Source organism: Centropristis striata, chromosome 17 (genome assembly GCF_030273125.1).
Source record: "Centropristis striata isolate RG_2023a ecotype Rhode Island chromosome 17, C.striata_1.0, whole genome shotgun sequence".
Taxonomy (NCBI): domain Eukaryota; kingdom Metazoa; phylum Chordata; class Actinopteri; order Perciformes; family Serranidae; genus Centropristis; species Centropristis striata.
Window position 1 is genome coordinate 15,702,415 of NC_081533.1, and position 20,893 is coordinate 15,723,307.

The 20,893-nt window shown below is 35.5% G+C and overlaps 1 protein-coding gene across 2 annotated transcripts; it reads right to left on the bottom strand.

Annotated features, from left to right (window-relative positions):
- Window positions 1–244: 244 nt before the first annotated feature.
- Window positions 245–20,261, bottom strand: rab39bb (RAB39B, member RAS oncogene family b). 2 transcript variants are annotated; one of them, XM_059354625.1, is made up of 4 exons: window positions 19,908–20,261; window positions 13,095–13,379; window positions 5,733–5,913; window positions 245–4,361 (listed from the first exon to the last, which is right to left on the bottom strand). In XM_059354625.1, exons 2-4 carry the CDS (start codon window positions 13,307–13,309, stop codon window positions 4,116–4,118), a joined length of 642 nt encoding a protein of 213 aa, XP_059210608.1. In that variant the 5' UTR covers window positions 13,310–13,379; window positions 19,908–20,261; the 3' UTR covers window positions 245–4,115. The 2 variants fall into 2 exon arrangements, with proteins under 2 accessions (XP_059210608.1, XP_059210609.1); XM_059354626.1 differs by lacking the exon at window positions 19,908–20,261 and having other exon boundaries at window positions 13,095–14,078.
- Between the last annotated feature and the right edge of the window lie 632 nt (window positions 20,262–20,893).

The window sequence follows — 20,893 nt, forward strand, 5'->3', positions numbered from 1 at the left end:
GAGTTCAACCTTTTGGTAAGTATGCTTATTTGCTTTCTTACCGAAAGTTAAATGAGAAGATCTTACCACGTTACGTTACCACTCATGTCTGTGACCAGCGGGTTAGCTTAGCTTAGTTAGCTTAACAGACCGGATAAAGTTAGCCTAGCTCAGTCCTACGGTAAGAAAATCCTTCTACCGACACCTCCAAAGCTCACTAATTAACACATATGTATCTTGTAAATCTGTACTAAAAAGAACATGGTTTTACAGGAGGTTACAGAGTTTTACGGTGAGTGAGTTTGTAGCGACACTAGCAAGCTAAGATGCATAACCATCAAGCTACATTTTCACGTTGTTGGAGTACTTGAGCGGTTAGAAAATGCCAAACACTAGAGCTACCTTCTTTAAAAAATTTGTTTTTTTAAATCCTTATTTCAAACTGTCAAAATAAAACTTAAAAACACAACGAAAAGAAAACAAATCTAACACAAAATTCATAAATTATCCCTTGGCCGCTATTGTCTGTTCATGAACGTAATTGTCACCACTGCAGTGTATTGTGGTATATTGACGCTGCTGTCGTGTCCAGTGTTTGTATTCTGTATTATTTCACTGGAAATAATATGCAATTTGCGAAACAGACTGGTCTCTGGTAGTCATGTCATTGTGGTAACTACTTCACTTCCGGCATTTAGGTACATTTATTTACTTCTTAAACGTCTTCTTAAAAGTCTTTTAATGCCTTACCAGGATTTTTTTAACCTAAATCTAAATCAGTGGTTTTGTAGCCTAAATTTAATGAAACTGCTGCCTTTTTTTTTTTTTTTTTTTTTTTTACAACAGCGAACCTTGCGTTTATGTAGTAGTCGCATGGTCCTCGTAACTACTTCACTTTTGGGCCATTTTCTTTACTTTTTAAAATATCTTTTAAAATGCCTTAACAGGAAGCTCTTTTCCCTAAACGTAGATCAGTGGTTTTGCTGCCTAAATTAAACAAAATGGCAACCTTTTTTAGTATAATGACGTGTGCACTATTTTTAGAATGTGCTGTTCTGTATTGACAAACAGCCTGTTCTGTCATAAAGGTTGGAGATCTTGTTGGCTAAAAAGCACTTTGGCTTGGTTTTTTGGACACAGCCGCAGTGTATTGGGGATACTAATTTTTTTTTACTGCTGTACTAAGCAGTATGGTTGTATGGGTATTGGAACGCACCCATACACCAGCAAATAACTCTATCAAAGCCAAACTTATTGTGCAGAATAAACAAGATTTAACATGGTAATTTGTGAGCTTTAGAGAAACCAGTAGGGGGATTTCAATTTTTTGGGACAGAGCCCTTATTTACGGTCTTAATTCATCTTCTTGTCTACTCTCACCAAGAAAGCAAATACGAAAATTTCCCATAATGACTAAGACAATATTTTAGAGTGAAATGGAAGCAAGCTTAAAAGAGCTTAGAGATACCCAACTGGGTGCTGTACAGCAGAGCAGATCTACCAGCTGGCTGACATCTGGTGAAAGAGTCTTGGCGGTTCCACAAGAAGGAGCTGCACCGACACAAGAGATCACATCCACACCCGCCCACACAGACCTTAACACTTCTGAACTGTCAACGACGTTCACTTGGGAACATTTAAAAGTGTTTCCGTAGAAAGCACTTACAGCAGGCAGAGAAAGGAAAACATTCTGAAACCTTCGATTTCAATGTAAATCAGAGGGAGTGGACTATAATTTGAATAATTTGCAATCATTTAAATCACCTTTTTTATCCAAGCTTCTGTAAGAAATGGGGGGTGTTGCTTTGACTCATTCACACATTTCTTATATGACAAGTCGGTGTAAAAAATCTCACCTATTCTGTTGATACATTCATGTCAAAATTAGATAACGGAAGCAGAGCTCTTTGGAGGCATGTAAAAAGAAGGCATATGTGAGAAAATGAAGCACTTACAGTTTCCTCACTGTACTGATGAATTGCAGGGGGAAGGGCAATGGATAAATTAATTTACTATATATAGCAGAAATAATAACAAGGATAAACACTGGCATTCATTTAGGCCTTATAAAACAATAATCCTACTATAAAAAGATAAATTAAATAAGGATTCTGCAAAAAGAAAAAAATGTGTATGTATAGAAAGTCCAGGTGCTTTAGGTCGATAAGGTACATTTAATTGCTAACAATGGTAAAAGTCTCCCCTTGTCAGTTTTTAAATGACAATTTATTGACTTACAGCCTAATATTTCAGTTAATGTGGCTCCCCAAAACATAATATATTTGGTCCAATGCTAATCTCATAAGCACCTACTAGTTGATAACTGGTGAAATCAGTCAAACAGACAAATCGCCACCAACACTCGTGACTTTTTATGTTCCTTGAAAACACAAAACATTTTTAATTTGACGATCTCCGATTTTTCTTGCCATTTAAAGAAACGTTAGTAGCTGGCCTGATATCTGAGAATGTTAATGTAACAGTAAAATAAAAGCCTGAAATCCACTCTGAGCCTCAAAGAGCTAATACTACAATTTAAACCTTTAGAAGCATGTTTCTTGTCTAATGTTTTGCCCCACTTACACTTGCAACTTCATGTGTCTTGCATCAAGATAAAATCCAGATGCAGTTTAATACAGTAAGCCCTACCTTCATGATGGTGAATGTTGTTTGAATGCATGTTTTACAGTTTTTAGTCTCAGAAAGCTACATCATCCACACAAAACACATGTAGTTTCTAAGTGCAAGTGGTAGGAACTATGCCAGGTACATCAATATGTAGCACTGGAGTGTATCAAAAGGAAAATAAATGCTTGATGAGATATTAAACTTGCGCACACACATAAAAAAGGCATATTAACATATTTTACTTTCTCCGGACAACATGTTACCTTTAGTTTCCCTGTGACTGTATCTGTGTTGGGTTGATTTAATGCCTGCCAATTGGACTTTCTTTGCATGATTATATTGTCGTGCATTGTGAATGATGTGATTGTTTTGTGGAGTCCGTGGTCTGGTCCCTCTGTCTTTGCTTTGCTTTTCAAGAAATCTCCACTGTGTTTTATCTGCAACTTTCAGAAGTCCCAAATGAGGCTCCACCGTTGAGGTGGACTTGGCTGTTAAGGTGCTTTGTGGCTCCAACACTCCTACTAGTCCACCTTAACAAGTCCCCAGTTAAAGGCAGACAGTGAGGCGGTGTTGAGCTAGTCCGACAAGTCCACCTCGGTCAGTTAAGCTGTACACGTGTTCTCTTCCTGCTTCAGGAGTCCATTAGGAACTGGATGGGTGATGATGGTTTGTTATAGTGCGGTATTTAGCAGAATGATAGTGGATATAACCATGTCGTCAATGTCATTGAGCTCACTGGAGGCCTAAATTCAAAGAGATATAATGTGGTCTCTAGCAACAAAATCCCGGCTCCAGGAAGGAAATTAGTCTTCCCTCATTAAACTTAGGACATCCAGGACTCCTCCATTGACCTCCAATAGTGGAATGTGAAGCAAAATATCAGCACAAGAGAAACACGACTCTTGTTAAAGCAGGAGGTTAAATCTAAGGGTGCAGCAGTTGATTTTTTTTTGGAATGATATGTGCTTGGAGGATGTTGGACACCAACGTAAAAGTGATCGTTTCATATGTGATCATGTAATTGCATATTGGAGGAGAGGAGAAGATTAAGAAGTAATGGGAGTGGGGAAGAGATGATGGGAGGAAGAACAACTTGTCTTGAGTTTCATCGTATTTTGGCGAAGAACCAAAATTAATCCTCTTTCTAAGGCCTGTCGAGGATGTTCAGGGAGGGGGGTTTTTCAAGCAAAAAGCCCAAACCAAAACTAAAGGAATGGAATCATGGGAGCCCTCGCAAGTAAATGAGCATCTGGGATCCTTCCTCTCCGAGAAATAAAAACGGAAATGGGCACAACCTTTCACTTATGCCACCCAGTTCAAGGTGTTCTCCCTTTGCCTCGTATCTTCATTAAAACTCCTCCAACGTCGCCCTTCTGTATCCAGTCCGAACAAAGAAAAAGAGGGTAACCAACAGTTTCAGTCAGAGGGCTGACACCTCAGTCCGTCTGCCTCTGAATCCTTCCCGGATCCCTCCCCTGTTCACCTTCAGTCCCAAGGCTCTTGCCAGATCAACACAGACAGCGACGGTCACTCTTGGTCACTTCCTCCGAGGAGTGAACCACATTGGGGACAAACCCGCTCTTCACGCCCTCCCAGCCCTCCTGGATTGTGATCTCGCCAGACCGCACCAGGGCGAAGATGTCTCTGGTCAGCTCGGTGAAGGCGTGCTCCACGTTGATGGCGTCACGGGCCGACGTCTCCACGTAGCGCATCCCGTACGCTCCTGCCAGCTTCTCTGCTTCCTGGCGGGTCACCTAGAAGATCAAATGCAATGAAATGAAAGTTTGTCATGTGGGAACTTTGCAGACAAGAGCTAGAAGATGTAACAAACCCTCTGAGAACCTCATTAGAACTGAGCTCTTGAATCCAGATACCGTATTTCCTCAAATAGTAGCCGGGGCTTCTTTTCATAAAAAATCAGTTTGGGACCCGGCTAATAATCGGGGTAGGCTATTATTTGAAGGAGGCTTTTTAAAAAAAAAGAAAATCAGAGCAGCTCTGATCGGCATTTTTTAGAGTGTTTTACACAGTGCATTGTGGCCAGTTAAAATTAAACACCGGAAGTAGGAACTGAAGAAGGTCCCGTCTGCCCAATTATCAAGAAGGTACCATATTTTGCTTGACCTACACTAGTGCTCAAAAGCCTGGGGTCACCCAGAAAATGTCAGTGTTGTTTTCCATGTTTTATTCATGAAATAAGTTACAAAATTAATCAAAAATATAGTTAAGACATTGACAAGGGTAGAAATAATAATTTTAACCTGTACAAATCTCCAGCTTTACCTCTAGACACTCAACCAGCCTGAGGAAGGATAATTTTATTTATTTTTATTTTTTATTTTTTTATTTTTATTTATTTTATTTTATAAAACAGTTTCAGCTGTGCTAACATAATGCTGAGGTGTTTTAATGATCAATGAGCCTTTCAACACTATAAACGGGGAGTAACACAGGACTGATGGTTGCTGACAATATATAATAGATATTTAATAAGAAAATCTGCCATTTCCAGCTTTAATAGTCATTTACCAAATTAACAATGTCTAGACTGTATGTCTGCTTTTCTTTAAAAAAGGACATTTCTAAGTGACCCAAGTCTTCTGAGCGGTAGTGTAATTCATTCTCCTCATAGCTGCCATTGAGTTCATTTAACTCAGTATGCAAAGTGCATCTGACTGCAGGAGGTATTGAGCTCAAACTTTTACCTCGTAGTTGGGTCAAATTGAGGTCGGGTCGCGTTCCCACCACAAACAAACTGCTCCATCATTTATTTTGTGACCACTTCCCTTCCCCAGGATCAGAATGAAGTGGCTGAGACGGGAAACCTTACATAATTTCCTGATTTTACTGTTGTGCCATGTTTTGCAGTGTCATCCTGTAAAGTCTACATTTCAACAGTGGTATTTTTGCTTCCTGTCTGCCAGCTGCCCCAAGAGAATTGAGCAAACAATGACGGCTCGCCTCTGATCCAAATGTGTGCTGATCTAAATGTGAACACAAGGTTATTTTTAATGCTGCACACTTTGAATTTCATATTACATAACAGTCAAATCAGTCACCGTCCCCAGCAACACAATTTTACTCAACCGAATGCTTACTGTTGTTCACTTTTACACTTGACCCACCTGGCGCTGTGCCTCCAAGTCACACTTGTGGCCCACCAATAGGAAGACGATGCTGTGGGGCTGGACGTGGCTGCGAGCCTCCTCCAGCCAATCGTGGACGTTCTGGAAGGAGCGGCGGTTGGTGATGTCGAAGAGGAGGAGCCCGCCCACAGAGTTGCGGTAATAAGCCCTGGTGATGGACCTGCAGAGGGTACAAGATGGAGGGGAAGGTAAATATAACTTTGGAGGCCCATGGCTCCTTAGTGCTGTACTGCTGCTACACCTGCCAAACTTCTTTGTAGTTAACAATGAAAATGGTGGCAGACTCACTACCTTAAAATTCTTGGTTAGTCTTCAGAGAGTCCTTGTTTTCTGACATTATATATATTGGAGGATATTACATACAGCCAGAATGTGGACCGTGGAATGTGTAAAAAAAAACATACGGACCCGAGAAAAAAGTTTACGAGATTAAAGTGGCAAATCTACGAGAAAAAAATGCACCAATTTATGAGATTTAAAGTGTTGAATCTGCGAGAAAAAAGTTGCTTTTTCCCCCCACTTTTTTCTCGTAAATTTGCAACTTTTTTCACACAAATTTGCCACTTTAAATCTCTTAAATCTCCAACTTTTTTTCTTGTAGATTTGCCACTTTAATCTGGTAAATTTGCAACTTTTTTCTCGAAATATTACTATTATATTTTTTTTCTAAATTTTTCACTTTTACATAGGAGGTCAAGGTCAATAAAGTTACTATCATTATATTATTATCATACTGATTGGTCAGATGTCATGGTGTCACCGTAAGATCAGCTGTTTGTATGGCTGCTTAACCCTGAACACACAAGACCGCTGTTTAATGCTTTATAGTGTCTTTGACCAAACTAACAGTTAACGCATTAAATTAGACCTGGGCGATTATATGATCACAATTAGTGATTTTGATAAATTTCAGGTCGATTACGGTGATCAGCTGTATGCATATTTACTCCATCAAACATGTCGGAAATGTGCGTGACAACAGCCAATCAGAATCGACCTTTTCCTGCTCCACTTCTGTTTGTAAGTTGCTGGAGAAGTAAACATAAAGACCAAACATGAAGCTAAACGAGGAGCTAAGGGATTAGGCAATAAACCAGGAAAGGGACAGGTGAATGTTAGGAAATTACAATATGTCTGCCGCTGTGTCAAGGGAAAATAATATTCACAGCACGGCAATTCACACACAGGTATGGTGCATTCATTAGCGTTGGAACGGCTATGGTGCGTTAAAGAGCGTGGGACATATGAAAACTTACAGAGAAACAAGTTATTACTGAATGGGACTTAGTTAAATAAACAAAACAATAAAAGCGTGGGCTTAATATAATAAGTATTGTATTATTATTATATAATTTATATTTATCATAAAAATATATTGTGATCTTTTTTTTTTTTTGCCATATCGCCCAGCCCTACTTTTAACACTAAGGTAACACTGGGTTAGGTTAGCCGGACATGCTAAGGTTTGTAGCTTACAGCAGACAAACACAGATTAGTAAATAAATTATTTTTTGCGCCTGGATTTTTTTGTTTTGGAGAGCATATTGTCTCTGTTCAGGAGAGGCATATTGTCTCACTTTCAGTCAAAGGGATAATAATGTGATAAATCCACAGGGTAAGCTAATCAGAGGGAGAAACTGATGACAGGAGGTGAGAAAGAAAGAAAAGAAGCAGAAGTAATGGAGGTGTCTGGCGGAGGAGCTGAGAAGTTGGGAACAAAATTAGATGGCAGAGATGTTGCAGTGTGAAGGGTTATGCCTTCAAATACAGTATCTGTTTGGGTTATTCTGTGTTTAAAATGCAAAAAAAGTTGGTTTTTTTTAGTTTTCATGCAGGAATAAATGGGCAATTTACTTGTATATTTTAGATATTTTAGAACAAGGAACCTATACTATTTCTTCTCATTACTGGCCATTGTTTAGAACAAATTACCTCTGTTTTTTATTTAATTATTTCGATTTTTATTGCATTTGTGGTTTCATTCATGACCAATTTAATCTTAATTTAAACTAAATATGAAATGGAACAAAACGGCACTGCCACCAGGCCGCTCATCTATAATAAATAACTGTTTGAACAGTGTTTACTTTCATCAATATCGACCGTTTAAAGTTAATATCATCCGAGCTAGAGTGGAAACTAGAATTATGGTGTTTGATTTCACAAAACTGACACTGCAGCTTCGACTGGGAGGAGAATAGCTGCTAGATTTTGACAAGATGTGACACCCCGCATGCACACAAACACACACCAACCCCCTTACAAAGCGTCTATCTTCAGTGTCCTCACAGAGAGAATGTCAACATAAATATAACAAGGAGGGAAAATTACAGACCGGAGACGTGTCATGAAAGAGGAAGAGGGGAGGATTAGTCGACGGAGGAGATACAGTTTGAGAGGAGGAGTAGGTGGCAAACATTCAGAACCAGCAAGTGACTCATTTGTTTAGACACACATACTATATATACCGAATATTCATGGAAGGAACGAACCACGTAGATGAAACAACAGTGACTAAGATGAGATCTGCATCGTCAAAAAGGAGGATGAGGTGGATTCAAGACACAAGGGAAGATGTCCACTCATTTGTACGAGCAGGAGAAGCAAAAAAAAATCAACTTCGGTGTCATAAAATCTAAAAATATGTAGAAATGTCAGTGCTAGTGGATCTTAAATACCTTCCCAAAATGGAAACCTGAGTGGAACTATGGAAGGATAATCCTTGGGAGCTTAAAACTAAATCACATTCAGGAGATATGGAGACACAGGAGGGACAACTTTTCAAACATTTAAGTTAAATTGTCTCTACTTTCTAACTTAAAAACAACTAACAAATACATAGTATTTAATGTTATAAAATGACAAAATGAGTAGTTTCCTGAAACAGCTGTGGCCCAATGCATAGAATTATGTGTAGATTTCCGACTTAAACTGCCTGTTCCCACAAAGACAGTAATATACCTATGCATTCTTTTTGTCAGGTTTGAAAAGACAAATGTATGGCTAGTTCTGTACTATAAATGTCAATCATCATGGATTTTTTGATGTTTAAAACATTCTGAATAAGATCTGTTTCTGATTCGGCCTCGGTGGGGAACGTGTCACTGTTGCCATGGATACACGTATCATGCTGACAGGTGAGACCAGTCCCCTTCTGTCAAGATGATGAGTGTGTGTGTGTGTGTGTGTGGGTGCAAGATGCATTTGAGGCAATGAGATGTAAATCATTTTCTCTGTGTTATATTTAACCTTTCAGCGCAGTGAAAAGAAGTCTTCAGGAATTGTATTAAATTTGGCAACTCATAATTGCTCTTTTGAGTTATCCGGCAGAGCGGAAACAGTCATGAGAGTTAAATGTTCGCTATGTCAGAACTTACACGCATTAACTATCTTTTTCGAAAAAGACAAAAAACCGCCTCAATCGAGTGTAGAAACTTTTATTGAATTTTGGTGTTTTCCATCAAGTTTTTCTCATGAAAATCTTCAAAATATGCAAAGAAATTATTTGATGGACACATGACTAGTGTTGAAAGCAGTGGTCCTCACGCTTGATAAATGATTTTTATTTTCAGCTATATAATGTACATCTTGAAAATCAAATTTCACACATTTTTTCTCCATATTTTAAAACCGAAAAAAAGGAATAGGCTGAAAGCACATGGCTTATTTCTGCCTATCCTATACAATCCAAGGAAAAACCCAGAATATCAGCAATCGAAATTAAAAAATGAAACATCTACATTATAGCCCAATTCATAATCCTTGATTATCATACATGTAAATCTATTTAAAATGTTCAATGTCATGTCATGGAAAAAAAATTAGACCACACTTGTTTTTCTTCAATTTCTTGTTCATTTTAATGCCTGGAACAACTAAAATAGCTCATAAGAGTTTAATTTGAGAGCTGATATCTAGATATTTTCCATGATTTTCTTGATGATAACCAAAATCATCATCAAGAAAACCATGGAAAATGTCTCGATATCAGCTCTTCAATTAAACACTTATGAGCTATTTTAGTTGTTATCATTATTTTTGTCCAAACAAATGTAGCTTTAGTTGTACCAGGCATTAAAATTAAATAAAAAAATAACCTGCTGCCCCCGCGACCCGGCCCCGGATAAGCGGACAAGAATGGATGGATGGATTATTACACAACAAAAAATGTTACATGACCAATCATAAATAAAGTTGTAAAAAAAAAAAAAAGTTCCATGACTGTATTTTGGTTGAAAATGTAGATCCTTAACATTATCTATGTTGTTGTTTTTTATCTGGTGACTGGGTTGGATCTGAAAACTTGTTATGCCACTTATGGTCTGTAAGTTTCTTCCTGCAGTCTTTATATTATTATAATATCTCATGTTACAGATATGCTGCACTAATAGTCATCTGTGTGTTTATTTACCCCTGTCATCATCCTCAGTCCTCACATTAGAAACTAACACCTTAACATAACCTCTAAAGCATGGGTCTCAAACTCGCGGGCCGTGGGCCAATTGCAGCCCTCGTAATGATATTTTGTGGCCCCACCTTGATATGAAAGTTTAATGTGAGTTTTATATGAATGGCAAGGTCCCTTTAATTACTTTTTTTTGGTAATTTAGTTTTTATATATATATATATGTATATATATATATATATGTATATATATATATATATATATATATATATATATATATATATATATATATACATATATATAATTTTGTGTCTTTTTAAATAATTTTGTGTCTTTTTTAAAATAATTTTGTGTCTTTTTTAATAATTTTGTGTCTTTTTTAAAATAATTTTGTGTCTTTTTTAATAATTTTGTGTCTTTTTTGGTAATTCTGCGTCTTTTTTGGGGTCATTTTGTGTCTTTTTTAAAATAATGTTGTGTATTTTTGGTAATTCTGTGTCTTTTTTGGTCATTTTGTGTTTCTTTTCTGTCATTTTGTGTCTTTTTTTGGTCTTTGTCATACTGCCTCCAGCGGCCCCCAGGTAATTTGAGTTTGAGACCCCTGCTCTAAAGTGTATTCCTTGTGAAACAAAACCACCTTTTCCCCCAAAAGCAGGTTTAATTTAGAGGCAGAGCGGCTTTGCCATTTAAATTTGGTGAATTCCCTCAATTAAAAACACTTTAATGTGTTTACGTATTGGAAACAACCCCTCAAGACGTTTTCTCATGTCACCTGAAACCTCATTTGAATAACTGCTCTCTCTTTTTGTGCGGGCAAACAGATAAGTCACAGGTAGTTATTCAAGTTTAAAGGCCCCCAGGCTACGTCATTAGGCTGTTAGTATTCCCTAACATTAAACACCACTTTTTATTTTTTTTAAAAAAGTTAACAAAATACAGGAAATAAAATAAAACATTTTTGTAGTTTATATGTCAGTATAATATAAACTACACAAATTTTTTTTTTTTTTAACTTTTTTTATTTTATTTTATTTCCTATTCTATTAATTGACATATTAAATGTGAGTCTTGATATGAAAATGTACAAAAATTTTAATTATTTGCACTATTTTTTGTCAGGAGCAAGCCTTCTTATCCTGTAATAATGGGATTTTTAATTTTAATTTTATTGATCTCTGAGAAAAAATAAAGGTCAGAGGTCAGCGGAGAGTAAAGTCCATTCAATTCTCAGTTCTGTAAAAGCAGCTCTTTTACAACTAAACCACCACAAGATACGGAGGAAACATTTCCCCCTGAACACCCTTTCAGTTTCATAAAAAAATCAGAAATAAAACCACAGGTTCCTTATTGGGGACATCTGTGGTGCCAAGTGGCCGTGATTCTGCACTACATTTCCCAGAGATCACCTGTGTTGTCTGAAAAATGAACTTTCTGCTGAATCAGTTCCTCTTAAGTTTGTCAGTCAGCAGTTCTTCTTCACGTGTCGACTCCAAATAAAATGCAGTTGTAGTAACATGTGATGCATTAGCTCCTGTTGTGATTTGAAAGCATCTGCACACTCCCATGCAAAACTAAATAACAATAAGAATAATTAATAATGTTAATGAGAATAATAATAATTTGTCTCAATCTTTCCTACTTTGACCCTTTTATGTTTATATATCAAATATTATGAAATATTACATAATAATATCAACTTATATCAATTTTATTTTTAGGTATTTTGCTTTATATTTACTCCAATACAATTTAGAGGAAAAAAAGCTTAACTTATTTCTCTGCTATTTTTTTCAGCGTCCCATTAAATATGACACTTCTCAATGGGTTAAAAACCAGACAATATTAATACAAATTTCAAATTACTCCACTACACGGAAAAGTCCTGCATTAAAGACTTTACTTAAGTAAAAGTACAAAAGTAAAAATACTTGTTATGCAGAATGGACCCACTCAGATTAGTAAAATAATCTCTATATATAATTGGATTATTATTATTATTATTATTGATGCATTTATGTAAGTTTTTTTTACTGGTGTCAAGGTGGGGCTACAGTAGCTACTGAATATATTATTATGTGGCTTCATTTATATTAAAAAAAATACAAATAATGATAATTATTTTTTTTATGATCATGTTTTTTATGTTAAATCTTTTTTCTTTTCTTTAAAAAAATATGTTTTATTGGGACTTCACAGCGTGTGTATAGCTGATAGTAGAGATAGTCCAGTTTACAGTTTTATCTGGTAAATAAGACGAACAGACAAATGAAAACAAAAACAAAAACAAAACACCTCCACCCCACTAAATTAGGTTAAATCTTGATCTAAAAAGTAACTAAAGCCGTCAGCTAAGTGTAAAAAGTAGAATATTTGCCTCTAAAATGTAGTATAAAGTTACATATAAAGGAATTACTCAACCAAAGTGCAAGTAGCTCTAAACTGTAATTATCAGTAGTGGAATGTAACTAAGTACATTTACTCAATTATTGTACTTAAGTACAATTTTAAGGATTTTTTTTTTTAACTTTAAGTACAATTATGAAGGTGTCATAAACATGACATGGGATGTGTCATGAACATTAATGACACTTTGAAGTAACATTAATGCTCATGATACTTGTCATGTTTATGACAGGATTGTGTCCCTCTTATGTAGACTCCTTCAAAATAAAGTGTTACCATATCTTGCTTAAGTCACAAAGGCATTTTCAAAAAAAAAAAATTGCATTTATTGCTCTTAAGCTAAACACAGCGTTATTGCTATGCCAATAACCACCCTTTGTTACATCCTTTTTGAGTGAAATGATCAATAAATGTCATATGTTACACTTTTGGTGAAGTTTTTTGTGTTTCCTGCAAAACTTGAAGAAATGACTCAGGCGGTTATTTTTACCAGGGTGACGACATGTGACACTTTCTCATCCAGCTGTTCTCACCTGAAGCGCTCCTGACCCGCGGTGTCCCAGATCTGCAGTTTGATCCTCTTGCCCGGCTCGATCTCCACCAGCCGGGAGAAGAAGTCCACGCCGACCGTGGGGTCCGACACCTGGGCGAAGCGGCCCTCCGTGAACCGCCGGATCAGACACGACTTCCCCACCGTGGAGTCCCCGATGACGATCAGCCGGAACTGATAGAGCCATATCGCCTCCATGACTTGGCTGAGCCTGTCTGTCTGTCTGTCTGTCTGTCTGTCGCTCTCACCGGCGTGTCTGTCTGTCGGTCTGCTGAGGCGTGAGCGTGCGTGCGCGTGCACGAGAGAGAAACAGAAAGGACATTAGACTCTGCTCCCCCTCATGACCGTTTTATAACATGTGGCAGTTGGAATCAGTGGTGAAACATAACATGTAGAAGTATTTTACTGGAGCACTTTGCGTTTATTCTGCTACTTTATACTTCAATTCCTCTACATCAGGGATGGGCAACTTAAATGCTGGAGGGGGCTGCAATTTTTCATGGACACTACCACAGGGCCACATATAGGACTGTGCACTTCACCAGATATGATGAAACTGCAATTTTAAATATGTTTACAGTGCAGTAACTTAACATATTTCATGCTCAAATGCATGTAGAACAGTATAAATATGAATACAAAAGGTTTGAAGCAAATAAAAAATTACCACTTTGCAAGAAGGAGTTTTGTGCAATTTTAAGATAAGAAAAAAAATGATTCAAAATCACATTTTATGTTGGACTAAAGGACCCAAAAAGACACAAAATGACAACAAAAAAAGACACAAAATGACGAAAAAAGACACAAAATAACTAAAAAGGCACAAAAAAGACACAAAAACATATTTCATGCTCAAATGCATGTATAACAGTATAAATATGAATACAAAAGGTTTGAAGCAAATAAAAAATAACCACTTACAGTGATTTCTTTTTTTTTTCAGTGCAAGAACAGCAGACCAACATTGATTGCAAGAAGTCATTTTGTGCAATTTTTACACTGCACTTTTAAGATTTCATGCTCAAATGCATGTAGTTGTACTGAGGGCCACTTCAAGTGAGGGTGCAGGCCGTATGTGGCCCCCGGGCCTCCAGTTGCCCATCCCTGATCTACATCTATCTGATAACTACTCTGCAAATATAGATTATTGTTACAAACAGGGGCACATTAACATCATTGGAGGCCCCGGGGCTACAGAACTTTATAAGGCCCCCCATCCCTAAGTGGTTGACACTAAGATTATAATCATTTTGGATTTTTCATTAGTTTTAGTTTTAATTTTGTTGTCAATTTTTATTTTTAAATTCAGCTAGTTTTAATTAGTTTTTAGAGTGAGTTTGCTAGTTTTTATTATTTTTTTTATTTTTTTTAGAAAATGCTTAGTTTTAGTTTAGTTTTTATTAGTTTTAGTGTTTTTTTTTGTAATGGGGTATTTGTTGGGTGCGAGGTTCAATAAGGTCACAATAAATGTTGCCTTTATTTCCTTTTATGATCCATCTTAGCCCCAATAAGTTTCATAGTCATAAAACCAGATAGATGAAATAGATTTCATATCAACCAAAAAGGTTTACGTATGAAAAAAGTTGACAAAGACGAAAACGAAGGACATTTTCACTATAATTTTAGTTAGTTTTAGTTAGTTTTGTAACCACACAATACAGTTTCAGTTAGTTGTCACTTTTTTTAAAACTCTTGTTTTTATTTTTATTTCAATTAACGAAAATGTTTTTTCAATTCTAGTTTTCCTTATTTTGTTAGTTCTCATTAACTATAATAACCTTGGTTGACAGACTATATTTTGCCTATAAAAACAAGATTCAAGCTCATCTTTGGCTCTGTGCCATTTATTTGTACCATTGTATGTCCCATTGTAAACCATTAACTATGTGCATTATACTTTAGTAAATGAGCCAACATATACTCACCCACACACACAAAATAACCTCAGCACAATACTTCACTTAGGCTAATAACAACTATTTCATAGGCTATGGAACAAATCAAACATATTGTAAACAAATAACTGATTCATCTCTGTGCCATTTGTTTATCTAATGTATGTAGGCCTAACATTAACTCACACACACATGCATGCATACACAGTAATAATAACTGTTCTATAAACTATGCAACAAATCAAACATATTGTAGGCAAATAACTGAATAAACTAATAAGGCCTTTTATTAGTTAGAGTTGACTGTAGTTGACTATGTAAACTGGCTCGCATGTATTGAGAGAGGGGGGTCCGGGCAAAAGCAGTTTTTCATGTTTAATTTAGAGGCTTCCTTCTGGTCTTTCTACACTGTAAAAAAAAGTCTGTTTAATTTACGGTAAAATACTGGCAGCTGTGGTTGCCAGAACTTCACTGTAAAAAATACAGTGAGTGTATGTAAATGTAAATATCAGCAAAAACTGTAATTTACACTGAATAATACTGAATAATAATTACTTTTAGGATAATTGTGTCATCATGGTATTTCTTCATTAATTTTACCTGAAAATGTTATATTTTACAGCAAAACTGTGTGTTTTCTACAGTTTATGACAGTAGAAGAGAGTTTTATGCTATTCTTTGATATACAGTAATTAAAAGTATCTGCTACGGAGATGTACAATGTTCAATTTTACGACCTACTTCTGATGCATTTTGACAGTGTTTTACTGTCATATGTACAAACATTTTTACAGTGTAGCTGCAAATTCGTTAATGATATCATTGAAATCCAAGGCCCGAAGAAGGTCATATTATTCTCAATTTTTAGAGAAGTTCGTATTTTGCTCAATTAAATGAGGATTGGTAGCAAAATTGTCCAAACAAATGTACCAGGCATTTAAAATGAACAAGAAATTGAAGAAATAGGGTGGTCTAATACTTTTTTCCATGACTGTATATTCCTACAACTTCCGCTGTCTTAAATTTGTGGTATTCTTCGTAAAAATCTACCGTGAATAGCTTCAATCTATCTATAACAACACTGCAAAAAAAGAAAAGTAGGGTGAATTCAAAAATTTTTGTTTTTGTTTTTGAGTGTGCTCAACTCTGAATTCTGATTTTTGTCAACTCAACTGTAAGTTGTCCTAACTTATAATTTTACATTGTAATAACTTTTAATCCTTACTTCTGCTAACTTCTGCAATGTGCTGAATCGGCACGATTGTAACGCTGCTATGAAATGTCAGCTAATGTTGCAACCACAATTTTGAGTTAGCATTGATACGCTAATGGCTACTCTTGTAGCTGTAACAAGCAGCGCCGCTAGCATCAATTAGCCGCTAGCATCAGTTAGCCGCTAGCATCAGTTAGTCGCTAGCATCAGTTAGCCGCTAGCATCAGTTAGCTGCTAGCTTTCGCTAATGACCGAATTTCACCGCTTTCCCGCATTTCACAACAAAGAAATAAGAGTTATCAGAACTATTGTCCCTTGTTGTGAACCCCAACTCAAAGATATAAGTAACAAGAACTCACCAACTTGTTTTTGAGCAGACAACTGGCTTCCTTTGTTGTGCTAACTTACATTATTGCCCTAAATGTCAATAATTAAAATTTCCAAGTTAAACCAACTTAAATCACTGTTTTAGGCCAAAAAACACAAGTTGGCTTTTTTTGCAGTGAAGAACGCTGAAAAGTCATTTTAAAGGCACATATTTCTGGACTAACTCTCCTTTTATATTAATATAACTTTTTTTTTTAATTGGCCACATGCCCACACTACTCACACATAACTGTGCTTCATTGTATTCAGCATGTGATTGAACAAAAAGCACGAGATACAAGAGAAAATCCTCTTAATGAGGCTGCTCTCTGGATTATTGGCTGCAGCCTAATGCCCCTTTTTGATACCAAGCGCTGCCATTTCAATGTGTGACCTTCCAAAAAAGAAAAAAAGTACTACATACAGGAGAAAAACTTGATCCTACTTCATAGAATGTTTATTTTCATTATTGTACAGAAATGAAAACATTGATCCCCCAGTTTCTCTTCATTTATGAGATAATTCCAGTTAAAATAATCTATATTTAAAGACAACTAGGAAATTGTTATTCTGATTATTTTGTTGGGGAAATTATTTATTTTTAAAGCTTTTACTGTGGACTCTAATAATCAATTTAAAGTGATTATAAAACATCACTTTATTTTGGAAGGATGTCAGGATAGTATAAAAAATACTTACTTTATTTCACTATTTCTATTGTATGCCATTTTTTTTTACTTTTGTAGAGTCAAATATTGTACTTTTTGTTACTCCACTACATTCATTTAATGTAATTTTAACTTTAAATTTAACTTTGGTTACTTTGCACATTTAGATTATTGAGAAACATTTTATATCAACTAATAAATTATGATTTATTAGAGCAACCCAGTAGTATATAAAGTAATGAATTAATGTATATACCTTAATCTGAAAGGGACATTTTGATGGTAATACTGTTGTAATTTAAATTTAGTATAATACAGTATTTCTATACGGATACTTTTCCTTAAATATCTGAGTAAACTTTTACTTTCACTACTGGTTACCATGATTGTATTTACACTGTTTTTATACATTTTTTAATTAATATTATTTTATTGATTTTTTTATTGCATTTATGTAGTAACATTTAACTTTATTTTATCCATCCTATTTAATTTTACCAGTTATATTTTTTCGTCATTTTATATGTTTGTCCCTCTAAGCAATTTTACTTCTTTGTATCCATTTATTCTAGCGTTTAATCTTTAATTAATCTTATAGTCATGATTATTCTAAATATTGAATGGTTTGCAGAAATTATTTAGATCATTTTTAAATTATTTGGATTTTTTTTTCAATTAATTTGACTGTTTTTACATGGTAAAATTTCATTGTATCCATCATTTTTATTTTACCTTTTTATTTTAATTTTATCTATGCTTTTTATTGTATCCATTATTTTTATTTTATCTTTTATTGTTATTTTATGTATTCTTTTTATTTTATCCATTACTTTTTATTCCAGTTTTTGTTGCATTTTTCATCATTATATGTTCTTGTTTTTCCTTCAATTTATCATAGTTTTTAGTCTAGTCTTTTATTGCATTTTATTCACCATCATTATTATTAATACTTTCTGAATTTATCTTTTTATCTTTAATCTATTTTTAATCCATTCAATTTTACTACTCTTCCTATAGCTCTGAAGTGTTTTTAAAAATAAATATATCCATCATTTTTATTTTTGTCAATTGGTCTCTAATTGTTAAATAGCTTTTGTATTTTTCTATGTTTCTACATTTATTCTATCCAATTATGGGCTTGTCAGTCATCTATGTTAAGTGTGGTGGTCATGTGACTTTAACAGGAAGTGACTTCTCCAAAATATAGGTGTGACTGGAAACAGAAATGTGAAAAAGTAGCTAATTTCAAAAAGCTTATTTTTTGTTACTAGGCTAAGTTTAAACCCATTTCACAATTCTAATCTGTTAATAGTTTGTCCTGTATTACATTTACCTTATTTTATGTTATGGAAATGCAAACAAAAAGGCAAACTGTTATTTGTTTTTATTTATTATTGATTTATTTTTATTCTGTTACTTAAAAACAAATCTGAAAAATAACTTGTTGTTAAACTGCACTATTAATGTCACAATTTTGATAAATGTTGTGGAGATGCAAAAAAAAGGCAAATTTGTGTCTCTGTAAGCAGAAAATGTCTTGTTTTTTTATTTTAAATTTAGAAATATTGGTAACGCTTTATAATAAGGTCCTTAATAACCATTAATTAACAAGTAATAAGGCATTGTTCTCGCTTTAGATCCGGTAGTTGCAAAAAGCATAGTTAACTAATAGTTAACTTATAATAGATGAGCAATAAAGTATATTTTAATATCAATAAGCAAACAAAATAAGATCAATAAAGGCATGGCCAAGACATAATGGGTGGGTCATGGGTGTTTGTAATGCCATTATTAACACTTATATAAGCTTATAAACACACAATACTGTTAATAAGCATCTTGTAAGGACTTACAAGGGCCTTATTACTTGTTAATTAATGGTTATTACAAGGACCTTAATATAAAGCGTTACCATAATATTTTATAAACATAAGTACCATAAACACCCATTGTAACTTATATGTCACATGACAGATCTTTTTGACATTTAGGGGTAGAATTAAAAAAAAAAAAAAAAAAACATAAATGTGTTCTATGTGGTTCACTTGGTCTGTAGTATATCTTCTATAATTTTCCTTTAAGGATAAATATGTCTGGGTTCTTATGGGTTAAAGCTGCTGCACAGATAAAGTCTGATTGATGTTTTCATGCAAAATCAGAGGAAATCTTCCTCCTGACTGTACTGACCAGGCCATCAGCAGGCAGCCAGCCAGCCACATGCAGCCTCCCATCACCCCCTGCGTGTCTCTGTGGAGTCGGGTTGCGTAGCTCGGTCGGTATGCAAACATTAGTGGCTGAATCCCCGGTGAATAGCAGCTCACACCGGATATCACATATCCAACATCCAAACGTCTCCAAAAAACCTCTAAAATGTCACCATATGTCCATGTGGGGCTCCGTGTGGGCATCTAAACGCGCAAAATGTTTATTTTTCAGCGTCTAGAGTGTAAAACAGACCCGGATGGAGTGTATTTATAAAACGTATTGTAGCTGAGATTGTTTTTTTTTGCATGCTATTATTGGACCAGTGCACATCGTGACTAAAAAAATAAGCAATTTGCTCTTTCGAGGAACCACTTTTCAGCTTCCTGGAGCGATAAATGAGATTTTTTTAAAACAACAGGCTGCAAATGGCGAAAAAGAAAACAACCTACTTGGAGCAGGAGTGGAGTTTTAGGCCAGAGCGGTTTCTTTTCCTTCCTGTCGCCGTTCAGCACCGGGCTGATGTGGGCTCCATGGCACCGACGAGTCTGTGCGGATCGATCCAGCAGAATAAGGGACACTCTGACTTAAGAGGACTCGGTGTTTGGAGAAATGTGGCGCACAGCAGGCCAGAGCTGCTGCTTCCCTTGTTGATGTCAGGCCCGATCCAGAGCTGGAGGAAAAACGCATCCAGAGCAGGTGCAATAAAGAAGGATAATTCTTTGAAAAAAAACTTGCGCTTTTACCCCGCAGCCTCGAACAAACCACGATGAAGTGCGTGTTTCCACGGCGAGACGCGTGGATGTGCGTAAAGGCAGGATGCTGGCTGTCAGAGGGGGGAATCCCGCGGTATCACTCCTGTGTTTGCTGTGTGTTTGTGGGCTTGTGCTGATGAAATGGCAGCAGTAGCAGCAGCATCATATAGCCTGACTCATCCCGCATCAGTACCACTGCCGTAAAGCACCGTGGAGAGGCGCAACACTGAAGAAAAACCACCAGAGTCAATCTCAGACAGAGTTTAATGGGATAGTAATGAGTATAACACACGGACAGCTGCTCTAATGATGGTTTTATTAAGATGACCAATATATTTTCTCCATATCGATGGATAAAAAATAAAAAGAATCCTAATTTTGGAGACATAATAGACTGTATATGTTTCATTATCATTAATATTAACAGATCGTTTTGCTTAAAGATCTGATTAGGCTACTTATTCCCCAACTGGGTAACAGGATGATAAATTGTTTATAGAATTGTTTTATATTTTTATTTTATTTTATTGTTTTTATGTGGTAAAAATGTACCTTATTTGATTTTATTTATTCTCTTTTTTATTGTATCCATTATTTTTATTTGATCCCTTATTTTATTGTATCCATTAGATTTAATTTCATCCAGTATTTTATTTTATCCATTACTTTAAATTGTAAATATA